This window comes from Schistocerca nitens, chromosome 11 (assembly GCF_023898315.1).
Source record: "Schistocerca nitens isolate TAMUIC-IGC-003100 chromosome 11, iqSchNite1.1, whole genome shotgun sequence".
In the NCBI taxonomy this organism is placed as follows: Eukaryota; Metazoa; Arthropoda; class Insecta; order Orthoptera; family Acrididae; genus Schistocerca; species Schistocerca nitens.
Genome location: NC_064624.1, coordinates 142,133,917 through 142,157,218, shown reverse-complemented (window position 1 = coordinate 142,157,218; position 23,302 = coordinate 142,133,917). Strand labels below are relative to the sequence as shown.

Below are 23,302 nucleotides of genomic sequence, written 5' to 3'. Positions count from 1 at the left end.
AATTAACACTCAACGATTTGTTGCCAGCCAGTAATACAACAGAGGCGGCGGCTGTCGTGGATCCTGTTACTACCTCTGAAAATGTTGCACTTAATGTTAATGACTTTCCGCCTTCAAAACCTGTATTAACTGCTGAAATTCCGTCCCGTGACAGCGAGACTCCCACTAAAAAGCGTCCTCTAGAGGACACTGAAAAAAATGTTGATGAGGACTCTTCCTGTGAAACACCCGTTGCCAGGAAGCCGAAGCCAAGTCCTGTTGGAAGTGGTAAAAGGAGATGAAATGCAGGTCGATTTGGCTCCCACTTCCGCACAAGGAATTATACCGCCACGAGCAGATAGTGACGCAGCTGGTAGTGGCCTTTCACAGAAATGTGACCCTGAGCCTGAGGTCACAGCTGCAATAACCGCATCGAGTGCACAGCCCATACAGTGCGAACAGTACGAGGAAGTACCAAGTAGACAACCTGCTGGCTCCGAAGCGGAACACCGCGCCGAAGGAGGAAATAAACAAGCATCACCGCCTCGCCAGCAGGACAACGCAACCGACAACACCCCGGAGCCACATATTGACGACTCGCAAGCCACGGCCGTTGCGCAAGACGGCCACCGTCGGAGGCTGCGACCGAAACCAGGTCTTGCTGTCACGCGTCATCGAGCGAAAACCACACCACAGAAGAAAGACGTCAAGCAAAAGAATATTAAATATGAAGTCATCAGGGCCAACACTGACGAGGAGAAAGAGAAAGACCACAGTGACTTATAGCAATGCATTGTCAGGATTTCAGGATAATTTTCTTTTCAAGCACTTTGTTGAAAAGCAGTAAAATTTTTTCTATGAAGTTAGTGCATGTAATGGGCACACAGCTTGTAAAGATCGTGACTTGTAGAGAAGCACGTTGCTGCTATAATCATACCGATCCTCATCCCAAATAGCTTCTTCTGGTATGTCTGTGATGCAAGTTTATATCATTACTACTGTTAACATTAATAAAATACAGTCACCCTTCAAATTGGCAGAATCAGAAGAATTCTTGTACCAGTCTGGGACAGATATCGCGTTGCTACAAGAAGTTGCGATGACGGCATTTCGGATCCCAGGCTTTTTTGGAATTGTTAATGTTTCTACGGAAGCCATATCGGTACAGCCATTCTTATAAGGGAAGGCATTCCGGTGACTGAAATCGAACGACTAGAATCAGGAAGAGCCGTAGGCATAAAAATTTTCGATATGACCCTGCTGAACCTTTACGCCCCATCAGGAAATTCCCATAAACTGGATGGTGCGATGCTTTTTAAGGTGAACTAATTTATTTATTGAGTAAAAATCCGTGTTCTCTTATATTATGTGGACATATTAACTGTGTTTTAAACCAGAAAGATCAACAACCCAATTTCAACTACTCGCCACAGTTAAAAAAGTTAGTAAGTGATCTACAACTCAAAGATGTATAGGAACTTCAGCACCCGACATCAGTCGAGTTCACGTATATAACCAGCCACTCCCGCAGCAGACTAGATATAATTTACGTGTCACCAAATTTGCAAACATTTTTATTAAACGTTGAAACTGTTCCCGTGTATTTTAGCGATCACAGTACACTTTTAACTTGCTTTAATTTAAGTGTACAGCCAACCTGTCGATTCAGAGGGCAATGGAATTTGAATATATCTGTTTTAACTGACGAAGAACTGGACTATGTGCCTCCGCACAGCAGGCAAGCACCCAACAGTCATTGACCGGTGGACTAGGAGGGCTAAACCAAGGCTGCTGAAAGTTGTCATGCAGTATAGTGTAGCGAGGCGCAGGGAGTTGAGGAATACAATGGAGTTTTATTATAAAGTTTCAAGAGACTTATATCAAGAGGCACATGATGACGTAATTCGTCTGAATGATATCAAAAAATAAAAACCAAGTTATTAAGCATTAAACAGCAACAGATGGAGGGACTAAAAATTAAATAGAAAGCCACATCAGTAGTAGCTGGTGAAGCTGCTTCTCTGTATCACTTGGTGCGGCATGCTAAAAACAGACGTCAAGCTTTTATTGATGAAGTCCAGACGCATACTGGTACAAGGCTCACATGCCAGAAAGAAATACTGGACCAAGTCCACAGGTACTATGACAACTTGTATGCCCCTACCACAGTGGACGATGCAGCTCTCGAGGATTTTCTCACTATTTTAGGTCCACAGTTGTCGGGAACAGAAAACGCTGACATCCTGCCACCTATTACTAAAGATGAAGTGCATGAGGCAGTGTGTAACTCACCTCTCAAAAAATCTCCGGGACTTGGTGGCCTCCCTGTGGATTTTTATGCCCGCTACTGGTCTATAATTGGGGACAAGATCACTTCCATGGCGAATGTGGTCTTGACCGGAAAAGCGGTCCCTGCAGAGTTTAAGGAAAGTAAAATAGTACTGATTTCTAAGAGTAAAGGCAAAACCAACTTAAACAATTATCGGCCTCTTTCGCTACTAAATTCTGATTACAAAATAATTTCGCGAATTATCAACAAAAGACTCTGTGCCTTTTCCAACAAAATATTGAGTCATCATTAATCTTGTTCTCCAACCAGAACGATATTCGAAAGTCTATCTGCATACAGAGACGTCATTGCAATTACGTCAGTGGCAAGTATAAAATGTACTTTAATCTTTATAGATTTCAACAAAGCTTTTGACCGCGTTAGTCATAGATACCTCTTTGCGACGCTGTCAAGAATGGCTTTCCACACTCAGATTGTCAACATGCTAAGAAATATTGCAACAGGTATAAAAGCGAAAATAGCAATCAATGGCCAAACATCTAAACCCATACAGATAAGGCGAGGGGTTCCACGGGCAGTCCCTTATCTATGTTTTTATTTTCCGTATCTTTAGAGCCCTTTCTTCGCACTGTCCACGCAAGATTAACAGGCATAACATTGAGTGGTGAGAAAACCGTCATACGAGCTTATGCTGATGACGTGGGTGTTGTAATAAGGAATAAGGAGGTGACAGTTACACTGGAAAGAGAAATCCAAAAGTATTGTCTAGCGTCGGGAGCGACAACCAATGAAAACAAAAGTAAAATATTGAATCTGCGGGGCCTAGATCACCTCCGACTGGCATGGGCAAAACAAGACAACAAACATAAATCTTTGGGAATAACCTTAATGGCATGTCCGATGAGGATGGCTGCTTTTAACTGGACAGAAGCTAGGAGGAAAGTTGATGGTGCTGTAATGGACAACATCCATCGAACTGTGGACCAGGTGCGAACAGTCAGATTCATGAACTCCTGCATTTCACTGCACCGGTATTTCCAGTCCCCAAACTAGTAGCGAAAGGGATCATGTCCACTGTTACCAATTATTTATGGCGAGGAGACATATTCAGTGTTGGTGCGACTACAGTTATACTGGATGTCAGAAACGGGGGCCTCGGTTTGGTGGGCATTCGAAATAAAGCGTCTGCTCTGTTCCTCAAACGGGCTTTCCATGTACTCAGAGAACTTCCACAATGTATAACCGCAAAGCTCTTTGAGGCTGTGACACCCCATAGCCTGCAAGCACCGATTGATGTGCGAAGGATTAATGCCCGTCTGCAGTTTGTGAGGAACTTTTTCCTCGAAGCAAGTTACCTTAGTGACGAAATCAGAAGCAACACATGTATCACAACGCGCGACATCATACTTGAAAGGAAGTTAAATGAGGGCAGAAACAAAACTGAAAAGATATTCCCTAATTGTGACTGGAAAGCTGTATGGCGGAACATCAACTATGCCAGGCTATCTGCAGACGCTATTTCCGCATGGTACAAAACAGTTAACAATGTCATCAGCACCAACGAGAGACTATATGGGATCGGTTTAAACCAGACACACCTTTGTGGAAAACGCAGTCTGGCGGATACGCTCACCCACAGATTCGCCTGTGGCGGCAGTGTGAATAACTGGAATTGGATCAGGCAACAAATCACCTTTCTCGTCAGTTCCTCGACCGAATATATAACGCAATCACTCCTCCTGAGACCAGACATGACATACTTTCCGAAATTAAAAACCAACGCCATTAGCTGGTTACTGGCAAAATATGTTACTTATGTCATCAACAGACTTGGGTCAGACAACGAGATAGAATTCCGCGTTTACATGGAGTGTGAAGACGCAAAAATCAGCAGGTATCGCAACCACAAGAAGCACTACGGCAACATGCTGGAGATCATTTTTGAAGGAATGGGTGTCGGTTAAATATGTGGCACCACTACAACACCTTGAACGAGAACGAACAGAAGAGAATTAAAAGTCAGTTGTGTTCTTATTATTATTTACTATTACCTTGCTTCCGAAACTTCTATGTTACACGAAGAGTTTTCCTCAAAACATTTTGTTCAGAATTACTCGTGTTCGACTTTCAAAGTATTTGTGTGATTCAAGAAGAGTTGTTAAGTTTTTATAAGTGTTCAGTTCCTACTCAGAGAAGAGGTTTCTTTGTTTTTCTGACATCGGAGAATGGGAATTTTGTGTTAAGATTTCTGCACACCTAGTGCTATGACCCAACTGGGGACGTGAGAAAAGGGGTGGGAGGAGGGGTTTGGGCCTCGACGCACCGGCAGTGCCGTGAAGAGACCACACTGCTAGTGCGGCGTGTGCCACGACCTGTGACCTTCCTAATAGAAACAAGAAAAAGTAGTTAGCGCGCGGGAATAGGATATGGAAGGTCATGGGTCCGCGCGGGGGTGGATACGAAAATTTTTCTTTTCCTCTTCATAAAAAGAAGAAAAAAAGTTGATAGAGCACTTGCCCGCGAAAGGCAAAAGTCCCGAGTTCGAGTCTCGGTCCGGCACACAGTTTTAGTCTGCCAGGAAGTTTCATATCAGCGCACACTCGGCTGTAGAGTGAAAATTTCATTCTAGAAACATCCCCCAGGCTGTGGGTAAGCCATGTCTCAGCAATATTCTTTCTTCCAGGAGTGCTAGTTCTGCAAGGTTCGCAGGAGAGCTTCTGTGAAGTTCGGAAGGTAGGAGACGAGGTACTGGCGGAATTAAAGCTGTGAGGACGGGGCGCGAGTCGTCCTTTGGTAGCTCAGTTGGTGGAGCACTTGCCCGCGAAAGGTAAAGGTCGCGAGTTCGAGTTTTAATGCGCCAGGAAGTTTCATATCAGCGCACACTCCGCTGTAGAGTGAAATTTTTGGTTCTAGAAAGAATATATTGTTACACGGGGAAACGTATAATTTTAGAATTGTACATTTGCATTCGAAACGTTCTCAGAAAGATATATGCGTTAATGGCACATGCTGTTGCTGATGTCCGTGTCTGCTATTTCCAGTTTGGCTGGTATCTCGGTATTGCAGATGACGTGCAGCGACATGAACAACGTCATGTGCTACTATGGTATACATTTCTGTTATAACGTTCTAAGCAAAAATAACACATTCCCAAAAATATGCGTATCCCAATGCGATATTATACTCTTTACTCTGCAGAAGAATAAAGGAAACCCGCTGGTGATAATGAGATATGGCGGAAATACGTATCGGTAAAAAGAGAAGAAACCGTGTTTGTTCAAGGTTGAATCTTTTCAAATTTTTGTTCTTAAATCAAAGACGAGATAAAAAAAAACTGAGATTTCATGTAGAGAAATCGCCTCAAGATGAATACCTACTCACAACATTCCAAAAAGCTGTATGAAGCGAAGAATCTGAGAATACAAGACGGACGCCTGGCTGTCGCTCTCGTAGGGCCGGCAAAGACGAGGTCACACTAATTACAGGGCGCACAGGAGCGAAGTGGCTTGGGAGACGGTCCAGTATGTGCTACTGCAGGAAAAACCCTCTACCAGGCACTTCGCAGGGGTTTGTGGAGTATGGAAGTGGAAGTTGATTTAGATATTACCAACATGTTATTTTTACAGCCTTATGACTATCCCCCCCCATGAACCATGGACCTTGCCGCTGGTGAGGACGCTTGCGTGCCTCAGCGATACAGATGGCCATACCGTAGGTACAACCACAACAGAGGGGTATCTGTTGAGAGGCCAGACAAACATGTGGGTCCTGAAGAGGGGCAGCAGCCTTTTCAGTAGTTGCAGGGGCAACAGTCTGGATGATTGACTGATCTGGCCTTGTAACATTAACCAAAACGGCCTTGCTGTGCTGGTACTGCGAACGGCTGAAAGCAAGGGGAAACTACAGCCATAATTTTTCCCGAGGACATGCAGCTTTATTGTATGATTAAATGATGATGGCGTCCTCTTGGGTAAAATATTCCGGAGGTAAAATAGTCCCCCATTCGGATCTCCGGGCGGGGACTACTCAAGAGGACGTCGTTATCAGGAGAAAGAAAACTGGCGTTCTACGGATCGGAGCGTGGAATGTCAGATCCCTTAATCGGGCAGGTAGATTAGAAAATTTAAAAAGGGAAATGGATAGGTTAAAGTTAGATATAGAGGGAATTAGTGAAGTTCGGTGGCAGGAGGAACAAGACTTTTGGTCAGGTGATTACAGGGTTATAAATACAAAATCAAATAGGGGTAATGCAGGAGTAGGTTTAATAATGAATAAAAAAAATAGGAGTGCGGGTTAGCTACTACAAACAGCATAGTGAACGCATTATTGTGGCCAAGATAGACACAAAGCCCATGCCTACTACAGTAGTACAAGTTTATATGCCAACTAGCTCTGCAGATGATGAAGAAATTGATGAAATGTATGACGAGATAAAAGAAATTATTCAGGTAGTGAAGGGAGACGAAAATTTAATAGTCATGGGTGACTGGAATTCGTCAGTAGGAAAAGGGAGAGAAGGAAACATAGTAGGTGAATATGGAATGGGGGGAAGAAATGAAAGAGGAAGCCGCCTTGTAGAATTTTGCACAGAGCATAACTTAATCATAGGTAACACTTGGTTCAAGAATCATAAAAGAAGGTTGTATACCTGGAAGAATCCTGGAGATACTAAAAGGTATCAGATAGATTATATAATGGTAAGACAGAGATTTAGGAACCAGGTTTTAAATTGTAAGACATTTACAGGGGCAGATGTGGATTCTGACCACAATCTATTGGTTATGAACTGCAAATTGAAACTGAAGAAACTGCAAAAAGATGGGAATTTAAGGAGATGGGACCTGGATAAACTGAAAGAACCAGACGTTGTAGAGAGTTTCAGGGAGAGCATAAGGGAACAACTGACAGGAATGGGGGCAAGAAATACAGTAGAAGAAGAGGGATGAAGTAGTGAAGGCAGCAGACGATCAAGTAGGTAAAAAGACGAGGGCTAATAGAAATCCTTGGGTAACAGAAGAAATATTGAATTAAATTGATGAAAGGAGAAAATATAAAAATGCAGTAAATGAAGCAGGCAAAAAGGAATACAAACGTCTCAAAAATGAGATCGACAGGAAGTGCAAAATGGCTAAGCAGGGATGGCTAGAGGACAAATGTAAGGACGTAGAGGCTTGTCTCACTAGGGGTAAGATAGATACTGCCTACAGGAAAATTAAAGAGACCTTTGGAGAGAAGAGAACCACTTGTATGAATATCAAGAGCTCAGATGGCAACCCAGTTCTAAGCAAAGAAGGGAAGGTAGAAAGCTGGAAGGAGTATGTAGAGGGTTTATACAAGGGCGATGTACTTGAGGACAATATTATGGAAATGAAAGAGGATATAGATGAAGACGAAATAGGAGATAAGATACTGCGTGAAGAGTTTGACAGAGCACTGAAAGACCTGAGTCGAAACAAGGCCCCGGGAGTAGACAACATTCCATTAGAACTACTGATGGCCTTGGGAGAGCCAGTCATGACAAAACTCTACCATTTGGTGAGCAAGATGTATGAGACAGGCGAAATACCCTCAGACTTCAAGAAGAATATAATAATTCCAATCCCAAAGAAAGCAGGTGTTGACAGATGTGAAAATTACCGGACTATCAGTTTAATAAGTCACAGCTGCAAAATACTAACGCGAATTCTTTACAGACGAATGGAAAAACTGGTAGAAGCCGACCTCGGGGAAGATCAGTTTGGATTCCGTAGAAATGTTGGAACACGTGAGGCAATACTGACCTTACGACTTATCTTAGAAGAAAGATTAAGAAAAGGCAAACCTACGTTTCTAGCATTTGTTGACTTAGAGAAAGCTTTTGACAATGTTAACTGGAATACTCTCTTTCAAATTCTGAAGGTGGCAGGGGTAAAATACAGGGAGCGAAAGGCTATTTACAATTTGTACAGAAACCAGATGGCAATTATAAGAGTCGAGGGGCATGAAAGGGAAGCAGTGGTTGGGAAAGGTGTGAGACAGGGTTGTAGCCTCTCCCCGATGTTATTCAATCTGTATATTGAGCAAGCAGTAAAGGAAACAAAAGAAAAATTCGGAGTAGGTATTAAAATTCATGGAGAAGAAGTAAAAACTTTGAGGTTCGCCGATGACATTGTAATTCTGTCAGAGACAGCAAAGGACTTGGAAGAGCAGTTGAACGGAATGGACAGTGTCTTGAAAGGAGGATATAAGATGAACATCAACAAAAGCAAAACGAGGATAATGGAATGTAGTCAAATTAAGTCAGGTGATGCTGAGGGAATTAGGTTAGGAAATGAGACACTTAAAGTAGTAAAGGAGTTTTACTATTTAGGGAGTAAAATAACCGATGATGGTCGAAGTAGAGAGGATATAAAATGTAGACTGGCAATGGCAAGGAAAGCGTTTCTCAAGAAGAGAAATTTGTTAACATCAAGTATAGATTTAAGTGTCAGGAAGTCGTTTCTGAAAGTATTTGTATGGAGTGTAGCCATGTATGGAAGTGAAACATGGACGATAACTAGTTTGGACAAGAAGAGAATAGAAGCTTTCGAAATGTGGTGCTACAGAAGAATGCTGAAGATAAGGTGGGTAGATCACGTAACTAATGAGGAGGTATTGAATAGGATTGGGGAGAAGAGAAGTTTGTGGCACAACTTGAGTAGAAGAAGGGATCGGTTGGTAGGACATGTTATGAGGCATCAAGGGATCACAAATTTAGCATTGGACGGCAGCGTGGAGGGTAAAGATCGTAGTGGGAGACCAAGAGATGAATACACTAAGCAGATTCAGAAGGATGTAGGTTGCAGTAGGTACTGGGAGATGAAGAAGCTTGCACATGATAGAGTAGCATGGAGAGCTGCATCAAACCAGTCTCAGGACTGAAAACCACAACAACATGACTGAATATTTACTTTCGCACAGGAAAAAATAAATTTCACGAGCTAGGTGACTGACGCAAAAGCGGTACTGCATGATATAGAAAAATATATTGTCCCAAATAATATATGATCTCAAGCACATGCACCATTATTTATTGTATAATTACTGCTTCAATTTCCTTACAGTTTGCATCCTTCAGCTTTACCTTTAGTTGCCCACATTAAAAATGGTGTTACAAGCAATTTGAGTGAGTGAGGCGCAGGAGTTTGAACTTTCTTCGAGGTACAAGACTTTATTGTTTAAACTTTTGCAAATCCCGTTAACGTTAGTAACGTCTTCACACTACGACATTCAGTAAACAGATAACCGAAGATTTCCGCTGCTCGCCTGGGATTGTCCTCGTTGTATACCAGCGTAATTTGATGTTATTCTCAGATATGTACATACTACTCACGAAGCTGGTACTATCAGCTGGTCTAATGACATTTCTCAATATATTGCAGTGTTCTCTGTAATTGTCTGTAGTTGATGGCTCTTGATACTGCTGTATTCCTTGGTAATATTATGCTTTTAATGTGTGTTATTCTGATGCATTGTGTTTTACACGCTTGATGTTTGTCACTTGTAAAAATGGACATATTTTTCCTGGAAAATATCAAACGAACACACGTGAAGTATTACATCTTACATCCAACCTGTGGCCACCGGTGACGCCTCAGGAGTTGACTGGATGACTTCGCCGCAGCTGGGTAGAGGCTCATAATCACGGCCGGCCGCGCCGTGCCACAAGTCACGCGTGCAGCGTGTCTGGGCCACGGGCCCGGCCTGCCTGCCGCTCGGCTCCGCTCGGTCCTTCTCGGAGGCGCCCGGAAGAGCGCGGCGCTTCATCCGGCGTCGCGGTGCGGCGTGGCGTCTTCCGGCCGGCACAAGTCTCTCGAGTCCGGCAGACTCGCGCTGTCAGCCCTGTCTACCCTTCGCTGTGTGATCTCGGTACGGTGGAGGTTCACTGGGCCAGTGGCTGTTTGCACGAAGGAGGCAGTCGAGCGATCTACCGTCGCGATTCTTTAAAATGAGTGGCACTGACAGAAGAGAGCGAAGAGGTTTCCCAATTCATATACGTTACAGGTAGTGCATATCCACTGTGAAACGACATTAGATGTACATGTACATGGATGCTCTGCAGATCACACTTAAGTGCCTGGTGGAGGGTTCATCGAATGACCTTCACAACGATTCTCGATTATTCCAATATCGAACAGTGCGAGGAAAAAACGAATGCCTATACCTTTCCCTGATAGTTCCCGTTTCCTTTATTTTATTGCGACGATCGTTTCTCCCTAAGTATGCGTTAGCAAAATATTTTCGCATTCGAAGGAGAAAGTTTGAAATTTCGTGAGATGATTCTGCCACAATGAAAAACGCCTTTTTGATGTCCACCCTAAATTCTGTAACATGTCAGTAACACTGTTTCCCGTATTTCGGGGTAACACAGAACGTGCAGCTCTTCTTTGAACTTTCTCAATGTACTCCATTAACCCGATCTGGTCAATAGCACTCAACACTTCGTGCTTCACACGAATGATGTTTTCTGAATCCGTCTTTACTGTGTGTCAATAGACCGTTTTCTTCGAGGTAATTCATAGTCCTCACACGCAATATATGTTCCAAAATCCTACTGGATGTCGACGTTAATAATATGGACCTGTAATTTACTCGATTACCCCTTCCACCGTTCTTGAATATTGGTGTAACCTGTGCAGCTTTCCAATCTTTTCATACGGATCTTCCGTCCAGCGGACGGTTGTATCAGGTTGTTATGTATGGAGCTGTTGCATCAGCATACTCTGAAGGAAACGTAATTGGTATGCAGTACGGACCGGAAGACTTGCTGTTATTAAGTGATTTAAGTTGCCTCACAAATCGGAGGATATCTGCCTCTAGGTTACTCATGTGGAGAACTGTTCTTGATTCGGATTCTGGAATATGCAGAAAGAGTTTAAAGATTTGATTGACAATGAAACAGGATAAAATCACGAATGTCGACAGACGAGATTCCTTGTTTTGTACATCAAAAAGCACTTTGTGCTAAACTTGCAGGCCTTTGGCACATGGCGAAATTGGAAGAAAGCATAGTATAATTGCTGAAGTCACACGCATCTTCCGTTTTCAGCTGCAACGGTTTTCAGTGAAACTGAACGATTCCTATGGAGACTTCATATCGTACTGCAAAGTACGTAGGTTATGTCGAGAGACATACCTGGAACGACTTAAAACTTGCTACCGTTTAATTTTTTGACAAAAAAAGGAATGCAGGAACGAAAATTAAAACATGTGCAATCTAGTGCAGATTTCACATTTTAACAGGACTTGAATGCACACTGCCCACAGTAATGCACTGCAAGGTAACTTTTTCCTCATTTGATGGGGATGCATTTAAAAAGAAAATCGCGTTTCTGGAACGGACACATTCTGACAAAGACAGTGAAGTTCCCTAAGATCACTGGTGTTAAACAAAATACGAAGTTTGAAGAATACGTTGTGGCCTAGAAAGAATTACAAGGGTAGTTTTATGAAGTTTTTGAGATTTTTAAAAGTTTGTTTGCATTAGCGCTTCATTACGTATTAATACAGGTTACGTAACATCAGTGCTCTTGTGCAAAGTTATCCTCTTTTGCTGTAGAAATCTGAAGGCGGGATGTGAAGACTGTGTAGGTTATGGTTTATTGGGGCGAATGTAGCGGCGAGGAAACTGGGTAGATAAGATGCTCTCCTTGGCAACGTACGTTATGTAGAAAGGATAGAAAAGTCGCTGAAAAGGAGGCAAAAATTTGTGCCCTTGAGACTGAATTAGAAAATGAGGACTTGGAATTATGTAGGCTAAGGGAAGAAACAGGGACTTCGGAAAAGGCAGAAGCAAAAAGAGAAACTTGAAAAAACTTCGAAATTCAGTTAGTAAATCAGTTTGGCTTGCTATCTGAAGTAGTGGAGGAAGGGCCTCATCCAGATGTAGTTGAATGTATTTTGAAGCAGAATATTAGCTTCAAGAAAAAAAGACACGTAGGGATCAAATCAGAATAGGAAAAGAAGAATATTGCTTCTAGTTAACAGTCAAGGCCAGGAGCTTCAGGATGACTTAGGTGCAGCGTACCAGCTCACAAGTTTTGTGAAAACAAACGCTAGGGAGATCAGGTAATTACAGTTGGGGCAGCAGGAAACAGCCTGTGGTGTGAATCCAAGGTGTACTATTGCGAGAGACTTGGATGAAATAGGAACATGAACTGGCCACACAAATGTGGTGTCTGTGGAGGTCTTTCAGCGCCATGTTCGGTCCTGCGTAAACACTGCTGTAAGGCGTGTTAACACTCTGTCTTGCTATCTGAAGTAGTGGAGGAACGGGATGTTCCAGATACCGCCAAAACCTCACATACGCGACGTTCCTGTTGACATTACTGGTAGGTGAGGACACACTACGCATGGCCTGCACCTAAATAGGAAGGGGAAAGATAAGTCAGCTTCTCTATTAGCAGACACTGTAAGGGGGAGCCTCAGTCACACGAGGGTGGCCCCTGTGGGGTAGACAGGTTTCTTATGTTGTCAAAGTCCAAACAGGCAACACTCAAGAAAAATAGAATAACAGAAGCTTCATGTACAGTAAATAGGGATGAAGCTAAGAGTAGTATCAACTTACTTCATCAGAATATCAGGGGAATAAAAAATAAAGTAGATGATCTGTTAGCATCTACATCTACATCTACATTTATACTCCGCAAGCCACCCAACGGTGTGTGGCGGAGGGCACTTTACGTGCCACTGTCATTACCTCCCTTTTCTGTTCCAGTCGCGTATGGTTCGCGGGAAGAACGACTGTCTGAAAGCCTCCGTGCGCGCTCGAGTCTCTCTAATTTTACATTCGTGATTTCATCGGGAGGTATAAGTAGGGGGAAGCAATATATTCGATACCTCATCCAAAAACGCACCCTCTCGAAACCTGGCGAGCAAGCTACACCGCGATGCAGAGCGCCTCTCTTGCAGAGTCTGCCACTTGAGTTTGCTAAACGTCTCCGTAACGCTATCACGGTTACCAAATAACCCTGTGACGAAACGCGCCGCTCTTCTTTGGATCTTCTCTATCTCCTCCGTCAACCCGATCTGGTACGGATCCCACACTGTTGAGCAATACTCAAGTATAGTTCGAACGAGCTACCTCCTTTGTTGATGGACTACATTTTCTAAGGACTCTCCCAATGAATCTCAACCTGGCACCCGGCTTACCAACAATTAACTTTATATGATCAAATCGTTCAAATGGCTCTGAGCACTATGGGACTCAACTGCTAAGGTCATTAGTCCCCTAGAACTTAGAACTAGTTAAACCTAACCTCAGGACATCACAAACATCCATGCCCGAGGCAGGATTCGAACCTGCGACCGTAGCGGTCTCGCGGTTCCAGGCTGCAGCGCCTTTAACCGCACGGCCACTTCGGCCGGCTTATATGATCATTCCACTTCAAATCGTTCCGCACGCATACTCCCAGATATTTTACAGAAGTAACTGCTACCAGTGTTTGTTCCGCAATCATACAATAAAGGATCCTTCTTTCTATGTATTCGCAATACATTACATTTGTCTATGTTAAGGGTCAGTTGCCACTCCCTGAACCAAGTGCCTATCCGCTGCAGATCTTCCTGCATTTCGCTACAATTTTCTAATGCTGCAACTTCTCTGTATACTACAGCATCATCCGCGAAAAGCCGCACGGAACTTCCGACACTATCTACTAGGTCATTTATATATATTGTGAAAAGCAATGGTCCCATAACACTCCCCCGTGGCACGCCAGAGGTTACTTTAACGTCTGTAGACGTCTCTCCATTGATAACAACATGCTGTGTTCTGTTTGCTAAAAACTCTTCAACCCAGCCACACAGCAGGTCTGATATTCCGTAGGCTCTTACTTTGTTTATCAGGTGACAGTGCGGAACTGTATCGAACGCCTTCCGGAAGTCAAGGAAAATAGCATCTACCTGGGAGCCTGTATCTAATATTTTCTGGGTCTCATGAACAAATAAAGCCAGTTGGGTCTCACACGATCGCTGTTTCCGGAATCCATGTTGATTCCTACAGACTAGATTCTGTGTTTCCAAAAACGACATGATACTCGAGCAAAAAACATCTAAAATTCTACAACAGATCGACGTCAGAGATATAGGTCTATAGTTTTGCGCATCTGCTCGACGACCCTTCATGAAGACTGGGACTACCTGTGCTCTTTTCCAATCATTTGGAACATTCCGTTCCTCTAGAGACTTGCGGTACACGGCTATCAGAAGGGGGGCAAGTTCTTTCGCGTGCTCTGTGTAGAATCGAACTGGTATCCCGTCAGGTCCAGTTGAGTGATTCCAGTTGCTTTTCTATTCCTTGGACACTTATTTCGATGTCAGCCATTTTTTCGTTTGTGCGAGGATTTAGAGAAGGAACTGCAGTGCGCTCTGTGAAAAAGCTTTGGAAAAAGGTGTTTAGTATTTCAGCTTTACGCGTGTCATCCTCTGTTTCAATGCCATCATCATCCCGGAGTGTCTGGACATGCTGTTTCGAGCCACTTACTGATTTAACGTAAGACCAGAACTTCCTAGGATTTTCTGTCAAGTCGGTACATAGAATTTTACTTTCGAATTCACTGAACGCTTCATGCATAGCCCTCCTTACGCTAACTTTGACATCGTTTATGTTCTGTTTGTCTGAGAGGTTTTCGCTGCGTTTAAACATGGAGTGAGGCTCTCTTTGTAGATGACCTCACAAATAACAATGAGATTGATATACTTTGTCTGAACACCATGTAACTGTGGTGATGGATAGTGTCAGTATAAATTAGTATAATTTAGCCTCTTACACTTCCAGATATAGCATGGATAAAGAAGGGGTTGCCGTTTACAAAAAACAAGGATATAAGTACAAAACTGTAGAAGTACGCAAATTCTGCATTGATCAGCACTTTGAAGTTTGTGCATGTAAACTAGAGATAGATAATGTAGTGTTGATGTTATCAACAGTGTACAGGTCCCCATTAGGAGATTGGGAGCTAGTCATAAAAAAGTTTGACTACCTATTACGCTGTCTGTCGGACAGAAACAGGATGATATTAATCTGTGATGATTTCTAAGTAAACTTTCTAACCAGTTAAGGTGGGAAAAGTGTAAGTGTTATTAATTGCATATAGCATAGAATCAGCTATCAATTTCCCTACACATATAGCTCAAGGCAGTAGCGCTCTAATAGATAATGTATTTGTACAGCAAGAGGGTGTAAAACTAACACATGCTTTTCCATTGATAAATGGATTATCAGCCCATGATGTACAATTGATTAAATTAGAAAACACAGCAAGGTGTACAGTTCAGAAACCATGAAATAAAACTGTACGGTTGCTCAACCCAGTGTTTATTGAGCACTTCAGAGAAAATTTAGTAAATGTTAATTGGGGAGATGTATATAATGAGCCAAATGCACTTGTGCCTGAGTGTGGCCCGTGAGCCAATGTCTTGGCCACCCCATTTCTACACTCCTCGTTTCTTTCGTAATTCCTACAAACACTAACACCTGTACTCGTACTGATAACTAATTTAAATACAACCTAGTGGTGAATTTTGCTTAATGGCTATTAGGCCACTGTCCATGGCATATTTGTGTGCCTAAGACTTCGTCTCCTAAATGTGGAGAATGTGCAGAAAAACTTGCGTTGTATTACAACCAGGAAGGTACAGTGAAATTAAAAGCAATCTCCCAACATCAGTAATTAGGGTAACGCATCAGCTAGTAAAAGCCTCTTCGATTTCTCTCACCAACTAGAAATGTCTTACTACATCAGAACTGGTCCCATCAAGATTGTGTGGTATACCAAAAATTCACAAACCCGTCATTCCATTAAGACCAGTTGTTAGCGCTATGGACTGTTCGACAAGCGTGACTGCCAAATACCTGGCCAGTCTTCTACAGACCTCTGTAGCAAAAAAAGACATATAAAAGGTTCAGTTCATTATACAAAAAATAGAATCCTTCATGTCCATCAGATATTAGCCCACTTAGACGTTCTATTACTGCTTACTATAGTTGCTCTTAATAAAACGATGTCACATATGGAATTTACACTCAGACAAAAAAAGGAACACTCTGTGAAGGATATATCCGAAAGATACAGAAAGTAGTAGTTGTGCTGTACATGAGCAGACAAACAAGTGGATGACTTATTCAAGAGGGAAGCTTAACAAGTTAAGTAAGTCAATAATGCGTCCTTATGTAAGCAATTTTTCATCTTGGCATTGATTGACAGAGTTGTTGGATGTCTCCCTGAGGAACATCATGCCATATTTTGTCCAAATGCTGCGGTAGATCGTCAAAATCCCGACCTGGTAGGACGTCCCTGCCTATATCGCTCCAATTATTCTCAATTGGGAAGAAGTCTGGCAACCTTGCTGGCCAAGGTAGGGCTTGGCAAGTCTAAAAACAAATAGTAAAAACTCTCCCCATATGCGAGAGGGCATTATTTTGGAAAAATAGTTAGCCAAGAATGGCTTACCTTGAAGGCAGCAAAATGGGGTGTGGAACGGCATAGACGAACTGCTGTGCTGTAAGGGTACCACAGATTAAAACCAAAGAAGTCCTGCTGTGAAAAAAATGACACTCCACACCATCACTCGAGGTTGTCAGACCATAGGGCGGACGACAGTAAGATTGGTATACCACGACCATCTGGGGCATCTCCAGATGCGACTTTGGCCAGGAATCTCATTGACTGGAACAGTCTTCTATGATGAGCCTCGCTTCTAATTGAGCCCCAATGTCCAGCAAAGATGTATCAGGAAACGCCTTGGAGACTGGGGGGTATCAACCTGACTGTCGCCTGCCATGAAGCCCAACAACCGAGAGTGATGGTCTGGGGTGCCGTTCACTTTCCTAGCAGGACCACTTTAGTAGTCACCCACACAGCAGAGCGGTGCGTCGACGATATTCCACGTCCAGTTTTGTTGCCCTTCATGGCAAGCCATACTGACATTACAAATCAGCAAGGTAATGCCCGACTACACACACAACGAGTGTTTCTATTGCTCGCCAAACATACCTTCAATAGGAAGGGCGCCAAACCTCTCCCAACTGACAACGTTTGGGGCATACTGGGCAGGGCCCTCCAACAATCTCGGGGTTTTCATGACTTACCCTGCCAGCTGGACATGATTTCGAACGATGTCCCTCAGGAGGACATTCAACAGCTCTGCCAGTAGATGCGAAGCCAAATAACTGAGGCGGACCAAAGCGTTACTGACTTCGCTCAGTTTGTGAGGCTCTCAAATAAATGATCCAGTTTTCTGAAACTGTATTCATTACAACATTACAGGAAACACACTCAGCACAGTTACAACGGAGTTCTATATGTAAAACTGGAAGGAACAGCTCATCAGCCCAGTAAGAAAAATCACTATCGTTGGTTTTGTTATATTGATGACACTCATACTTCGTTATATAGCCTCATGGGCAAAAAGAACTCAGAATTTCTAAACCTTCCGAATGATATTAGTTATAATGTAAAATCCAGTATAGAAAAAGAGAAAGAAGTTGAAATATTTTAAAATGTACGGCTACTTAGAAAATCCACAGATGTTAGGCACAGAAGGTCTGCAAAAACCTCACTCGCACATGTGGATACATTCACAAAAATGCCAGTCATTGTCACAAACTGAAAAGAGCAGTAATGAGAACATTGGTGGGCTGGGCTTAAATAATGTGTCACCACAGTAGTTGGAAGAACACTCCGACCATTTAAACACTACTTTCAGAAGAAATGATTAATCTGAGAAAGATATAAATAGGGCAATAAGTCCATAAAGATATGGAGCTTCTCATGAAGAAGAAACAAAGATTTACTCCCATTCGTAAAAGCAGTCATGGTTCCCATGATCAGAGTACGAGGAATACATAGTATTGATGCAGTGTTTATACCAGTTACGAAGGAGCGTGAATGTTTCGAACACTGTAAAGAATGTACGGCCAGCACTTGCCACAGCAGGAATATATAAATTGTCTTGCACACACAGTGAAGCACACATGTGTAGTACAAACAGAAGTACTCATTTCTTGTTTATGGAACAGAAGAGCAGTTGTCATTTGCGAAATAGCAATAAATCGGCAGTCGCAGAACATCCACTCGGACCAGGGAAACTAAAAATTCGTCTCTGCAATACAGAACCAATATTACTCTGCTTGAATTTACAGAGAGGGCATTCAAATTCCACAGCACGAAAGCCACTTTAACGGAAAGAAGAATGAGGGAAATTAGGCTAGTTGCTGGCCCCAGTGCTGAATACAGAGACCAGCGCCAAGTGTTCCCCAGCAGAAGCTCGACAACGCACGCACTCGTGACTCTGCGCTCTTAAGCAGCCGTCTGACGACATCACAGCCCGACTGTGGCAGGGATCCGAACAAACAGTTCAGCTTGTAGAGTTTATAGAAGTTTCAAACTGCTGCCTGAGCCTTTATAGCCTCTGAAGATGTTTCCAGCATTTGGAGACGAAACGTTAGAGACCTTTCCATTTTTTTTTTTTTTTTTTTTTTTGAGTCATCTGTCTTCTCATTCGTTTGATGTGGTCCACTACAAATTCCCCTCCTATGCCAATCTCTTCACCTCAGAGCAGCACTTGCGACCTACGTCCTCAATTATTTGCTGGATGTATTCTCCAATTTCGTACCATGGGAGTCATTCCCTGATGTCTTAGCAGATGTCCTATCATCGCGTCCCTTCCACATATTCCTTTCCTCTTCCATTCTGCGCAGAACCTCCTCATTCCTTACTTTGTAAGTTGACCTAATTTTCAGCATTCGTCTGTAGTACATCATCTCAAATGCTTTGATTCTCTCCTTTTCCGGTTTTCCCACAGTCCATCTTTCACTAGCATTCAAGGTTCTGCTCCAAACGTACATTCTCAGAAAGTTCTTCCTAAAATTAAGGCCTATCTTTGATACTAATAGACTTCGCTTGGTCAGGAATGCTTTTTCACCGGTGCTAATCTGCTTTCGATGTCCTCCTTGCTCCATCTATCATTGGTTATTTTGCTGCCTAGGTAGTAGAATTCCTTAATTTGATATACTTTGTGCCAATTAATCCTGATGTTATGTTTATCTCTGTTCTCATTTCTGCTACTTCCAATTCCTTTCGTCTTTCTTCGATTTATTCTCAACCCATATTTTGTACTCATTAGACTGTCCATTCCATTCAGCCCATCACGAAATTCTTCTTCACTTTCACTTTCAGGATAGCAATGTCATCAGAGAATCGTATCATTCAGGTCCTTTCAACTTGAATTTTAATCCCACTCCTGAACCTTTCTTGTATTTCCATCATTGCTTCATCAATGTACATACTGAAAATACGGGCGAGACACTACATCCCTGCCTACATCCCTTTTAATCCGAGCACTTCATTCTTGGTCATCCACTCTTATTATTCCCTCTTAGCTTTTGTACATATTGTGTATTACCTGTCTCTCTCTACAGCTTACCCCTGTTTGTCCCAGAATTTCTAACACTTTGCGCCATTTTACATTGCTCAACATATTTTCCAGGTCGACAAATCCTATAAACGTAACTTTACTGTTCTTTAGTTTAGCTTCTATCACGGACAGCAACGTCGGAATTGCCTCTCTGTTGCATTTACCTTTCCTAAGGCCAAATTGATAGTCATCTAACTCATCCTCAATTTTCTTTTCCATTCTCCAATATATTATTCTTGTCAGCAATTTGGATGATGAGCTGTTAAGCAGATTGTTCGATAATTGTCGCACTTGTCAGCTCTTGCAGTCTTAGGAATTTTGTGGATGATATTTTTTCGAAAGCTAGATGGTATGTCGGCGGACTCATATATTTTACACACCAACATGAATAGTCGCTTTGTCGCCAGTTCCCCCCAATGATTTTAGACGTCCTTATGGAAGGTTATCTACCCCTTCTGCCTTATTTGATCTTAAGTCCTCCAAAGCTGTTTTAAATTCTGATTCTATTACTGGATCTCCTATGTCTTCTAAATCGACTCTTCTTTCTTCTTCTATCACATCAGACAAATCTTCCTTCCTCATGGAGGCCTTCAATGTACTCTTTCCATATATCCACTTCCTCCTCCTTTTTTGACGGTGAAATTCCCACTGCACTCTTAATATTACCACCCTTTGCTAACAATTTCACTCAAGGTTGCTTTGACTTTCTTATGCGCTGACTCAGTCCTTCCAACAATCATTTCTTTTTCGATTTCTTGACATTTTTCAGGCAGACATTTCGTCTTAGGTTTCCTACACATCCTGTCTATTTCATCCCTCAGTGACTAGCATTTCTGTATTCCTGAATTTCCCTGAACATTTTTGAACTTCCTTCTTTCATCATGGGTAATGAAAGAAATACTACAGTTATTTATTTTAATTCTCATGGTTTCTTTGCAGTTACTTTCTTTGTACCTATGTTTTTCTTTCCAACTTTCATTATTGTCCTTTTCAGAGATATTCATTCCTCTTCAAGTGGACTGCCTACTGGATTATTCCTTGTTGCTGTATCCATAGCCTTACAGATCTTCAAGAGTATCTCGTCATTCCTTAGTACTTTTGTATCTGACACATTTGCGTATCGATTCTTTCTGACTTATCTCTTAAACTTCAACGTACTGTTTATCATTACTACATTGTGGTATGAGTCTATATCTGCTCCTGCGTATGCCTTACAATCCACTATATCATTTCGGAATCTCTGTCGGACCATGATGTAATCTAACTGTAGTTCCCCATGTCACCCAGCCTTTTCCAATTATACATCCTCCTCTTGTGATTAAGAGTATTCGCTATTACTAGCCGAAATTTATTACAGAACTGAATTAGTCTTTCTTCTCTCTCATTCCCTATCCCAACCCCACATTCTGCAGTAACCATTTCCTCCACGTTTTCCCCTACAACTGCATTCCAGTCTCCCATGAGTATTGGTGTTTCATCTCCCTTTACGTACTGTATTACCCTTGCAGTACCTTCATATACTTTTTCTGTCATCTTAAACTTCCGACGTCGGCATGTAGTATCTGAACTATCGTTGTCGGTGTTGGTTTGCTGTCGATTGTGATAAGCATAACTGTATCACTGAACTGTTCACTGTAACACACTCTCTGCTCTACCTTCCTAAAGAATCCTACTCCCGTTACACTGTTTCCTGCTACTGTTGATATTACCATAATAGCAGGCCAAAATACGACAGTCCCGCCCCGCAGCAGAACCCATGGATAGAGACCTGCACCGGTGCCTGGTCACCTACACAGCCTTGTACGACGATCCCCAGTCGACATTCGAAACCTGTACTCGCCGGTGAACACAAGCCCACTCCACTGATCCAGGTTTCGTTTCACGTGTCCCCTTAGGCAATTTCTGCGCACTCCAAGGTCCCAGGTAGTTTTTTATTGTTGTTCGTAGTGGTCGCCTAGTGACCACACTCATCTAGTGGAACTGGCTACTTACTGACTGTGTCGACGAGCCTACGAGTTGACACCAAACAGAGGGAGTACTTTTACAGATAGAGACTCCAGCAAAACACAAGCGGAACTGAGCCCACAGAGTTCTACCTCCACGATACAGAGGCACACAGGCAGTCATATGTGCCCCTGGATAGGACCAAAATTTCCTGCAGCTACTTCGTTAATTACCTTGGTGCCTCCCTCTTCCTGTCACTGTCATTTATGCAGCACTGCGCGGACCTGTGAAAGTCGTTTGGTTCTATTCTAAATCAACTGCACTACATTCCCGCAAAAAACTGTGGAGCAAATGTAGACAAACAAAACAACACTGCAATTTGTCTTGGTTATTGAGCTGTCGCATATTGTGCTAAAGCGTGGGAGAATGGCACTCATACAGTTAAGACGTAAGGAGCCATGTTGACTATTAATGACATTGCTACAACAGCTCCCACTTAGGGGTTGCATGTTCTGTCCAATTTTGTCCCTGCTAATCTCACAATCAAGGATGCCAAGGTACTAATTCCTAAGACAGGGTGCAATAAGTATTCAGTCCAACTGAGTAAGGTAGCGCAGTATGGTCTTTCTTGTCACGAAAGACCAAGATTCAACCTCATCCAAATGGCAGAAGAGAGACATGGCAACGTCTTGAAAACGTGGTATTATAGTGGAAGTGCTGCTCGTGATTATGGCACCAAGGAGCAGACGGTGAGCCATGTTGTGGGGGAGCGCCCACTCCATGCCTTTGAAGGCGGTCTGCCGTGCTTGTCCAATCATAGTTCTGGCTGCATGTTTGTATGTGAATTCTTGTATTTCATCAGAAATGATCAGTTCGCCAGAATATGTTAGCAGACTCGCATACCAGCCGTGATGTACGCAACAATTCCTGTCTGACACCTCGATTCATCTCTAATGGGCTGGCGACCTCTATCAATGGGAAACGTAAAAGCTGGAGAAGGGCAAGTTCAGTTTAGTTTTCACTATTCTAGTCTACAAAATACAGTCAAGTTTCAGAGTATCATCTGTCACATAAGCTGACTCCATTTTATTTTGAAAGGTTGAATAACATGGAATGGAACATGACAACGCTGCAAACGGATGATCTGAGGCATCATATCCTGTCCCAGTCAGCGCATGCTGTTCAGCGCATCGCAAGAGCCACGGTCAGCAGGGCGAATTGTGAGTCGTGGCTTCATGTTTATTTTGAGTGGATGGATAAACCTGGTGAGTATATTATTTGGAAGTTCGTTATTGTTAAATAAAGTGTAATGTGCTCATTTAGGTATTCTATAAAAACTAAGTGTAATGTGCTCATTTAGGTATTCTATAAAAACTCTCGTCGAGGCTTATGAACACATGATGATGGAGTAGCACCACATTTGAAAATTCAGTCCTAATAACAGTGGATAGAAATAAAAACATCAGAAGTAAATAACAATCACACTGGAGAAAAGAAACAGTTACCTAATCACAACCGATTGCATCTAACAAGAGAAGATCATCAACCTGGTCTCACATACAAAACGCACACTTGCCAGGTGTGAGCCCCAGCTGTCTATGTCGCGCGCAGATTTGGACCACGATTATGACTGTACGCAGTTAAGACCTTCTG

The 23,302-nt window shown here is 42.7% G+C and overlaps 2 protein-coding genes across 3 annotated transcripts in view; both read left to right on the top strand.

Annotated features, from left to right (window-relative positions):
- The window catches only part of LOC126212581 (uncharacterized), a 656,804-nt gene that overhangs the window by 599,594 nt on the left and 33,908 nt on the right, over window positions 1-23,302 (top strand). The window lies entirely within an intron of this gene.
- The window catches only part of LOC126212583 (uncharacterized), a 235,906-nt gene that overhangs the window by 179,929 nt on the left and 32,675 nt on the right, over window positions 1-23,302 (top strand). The window contains exon 2 of the mRNA XM_049940013.1: window positions 21,629-22,914. Within this exon, the coding sequence (XP_049795970.1) occupies window positions 22,758-22,914 (157 nt within the window). The 5' untranslated portion in view covers window positions 21,629-22,757. The remainder of the gene's footprint in view (window positions 1-21,628; window positions 22,915-23,302) is intronic.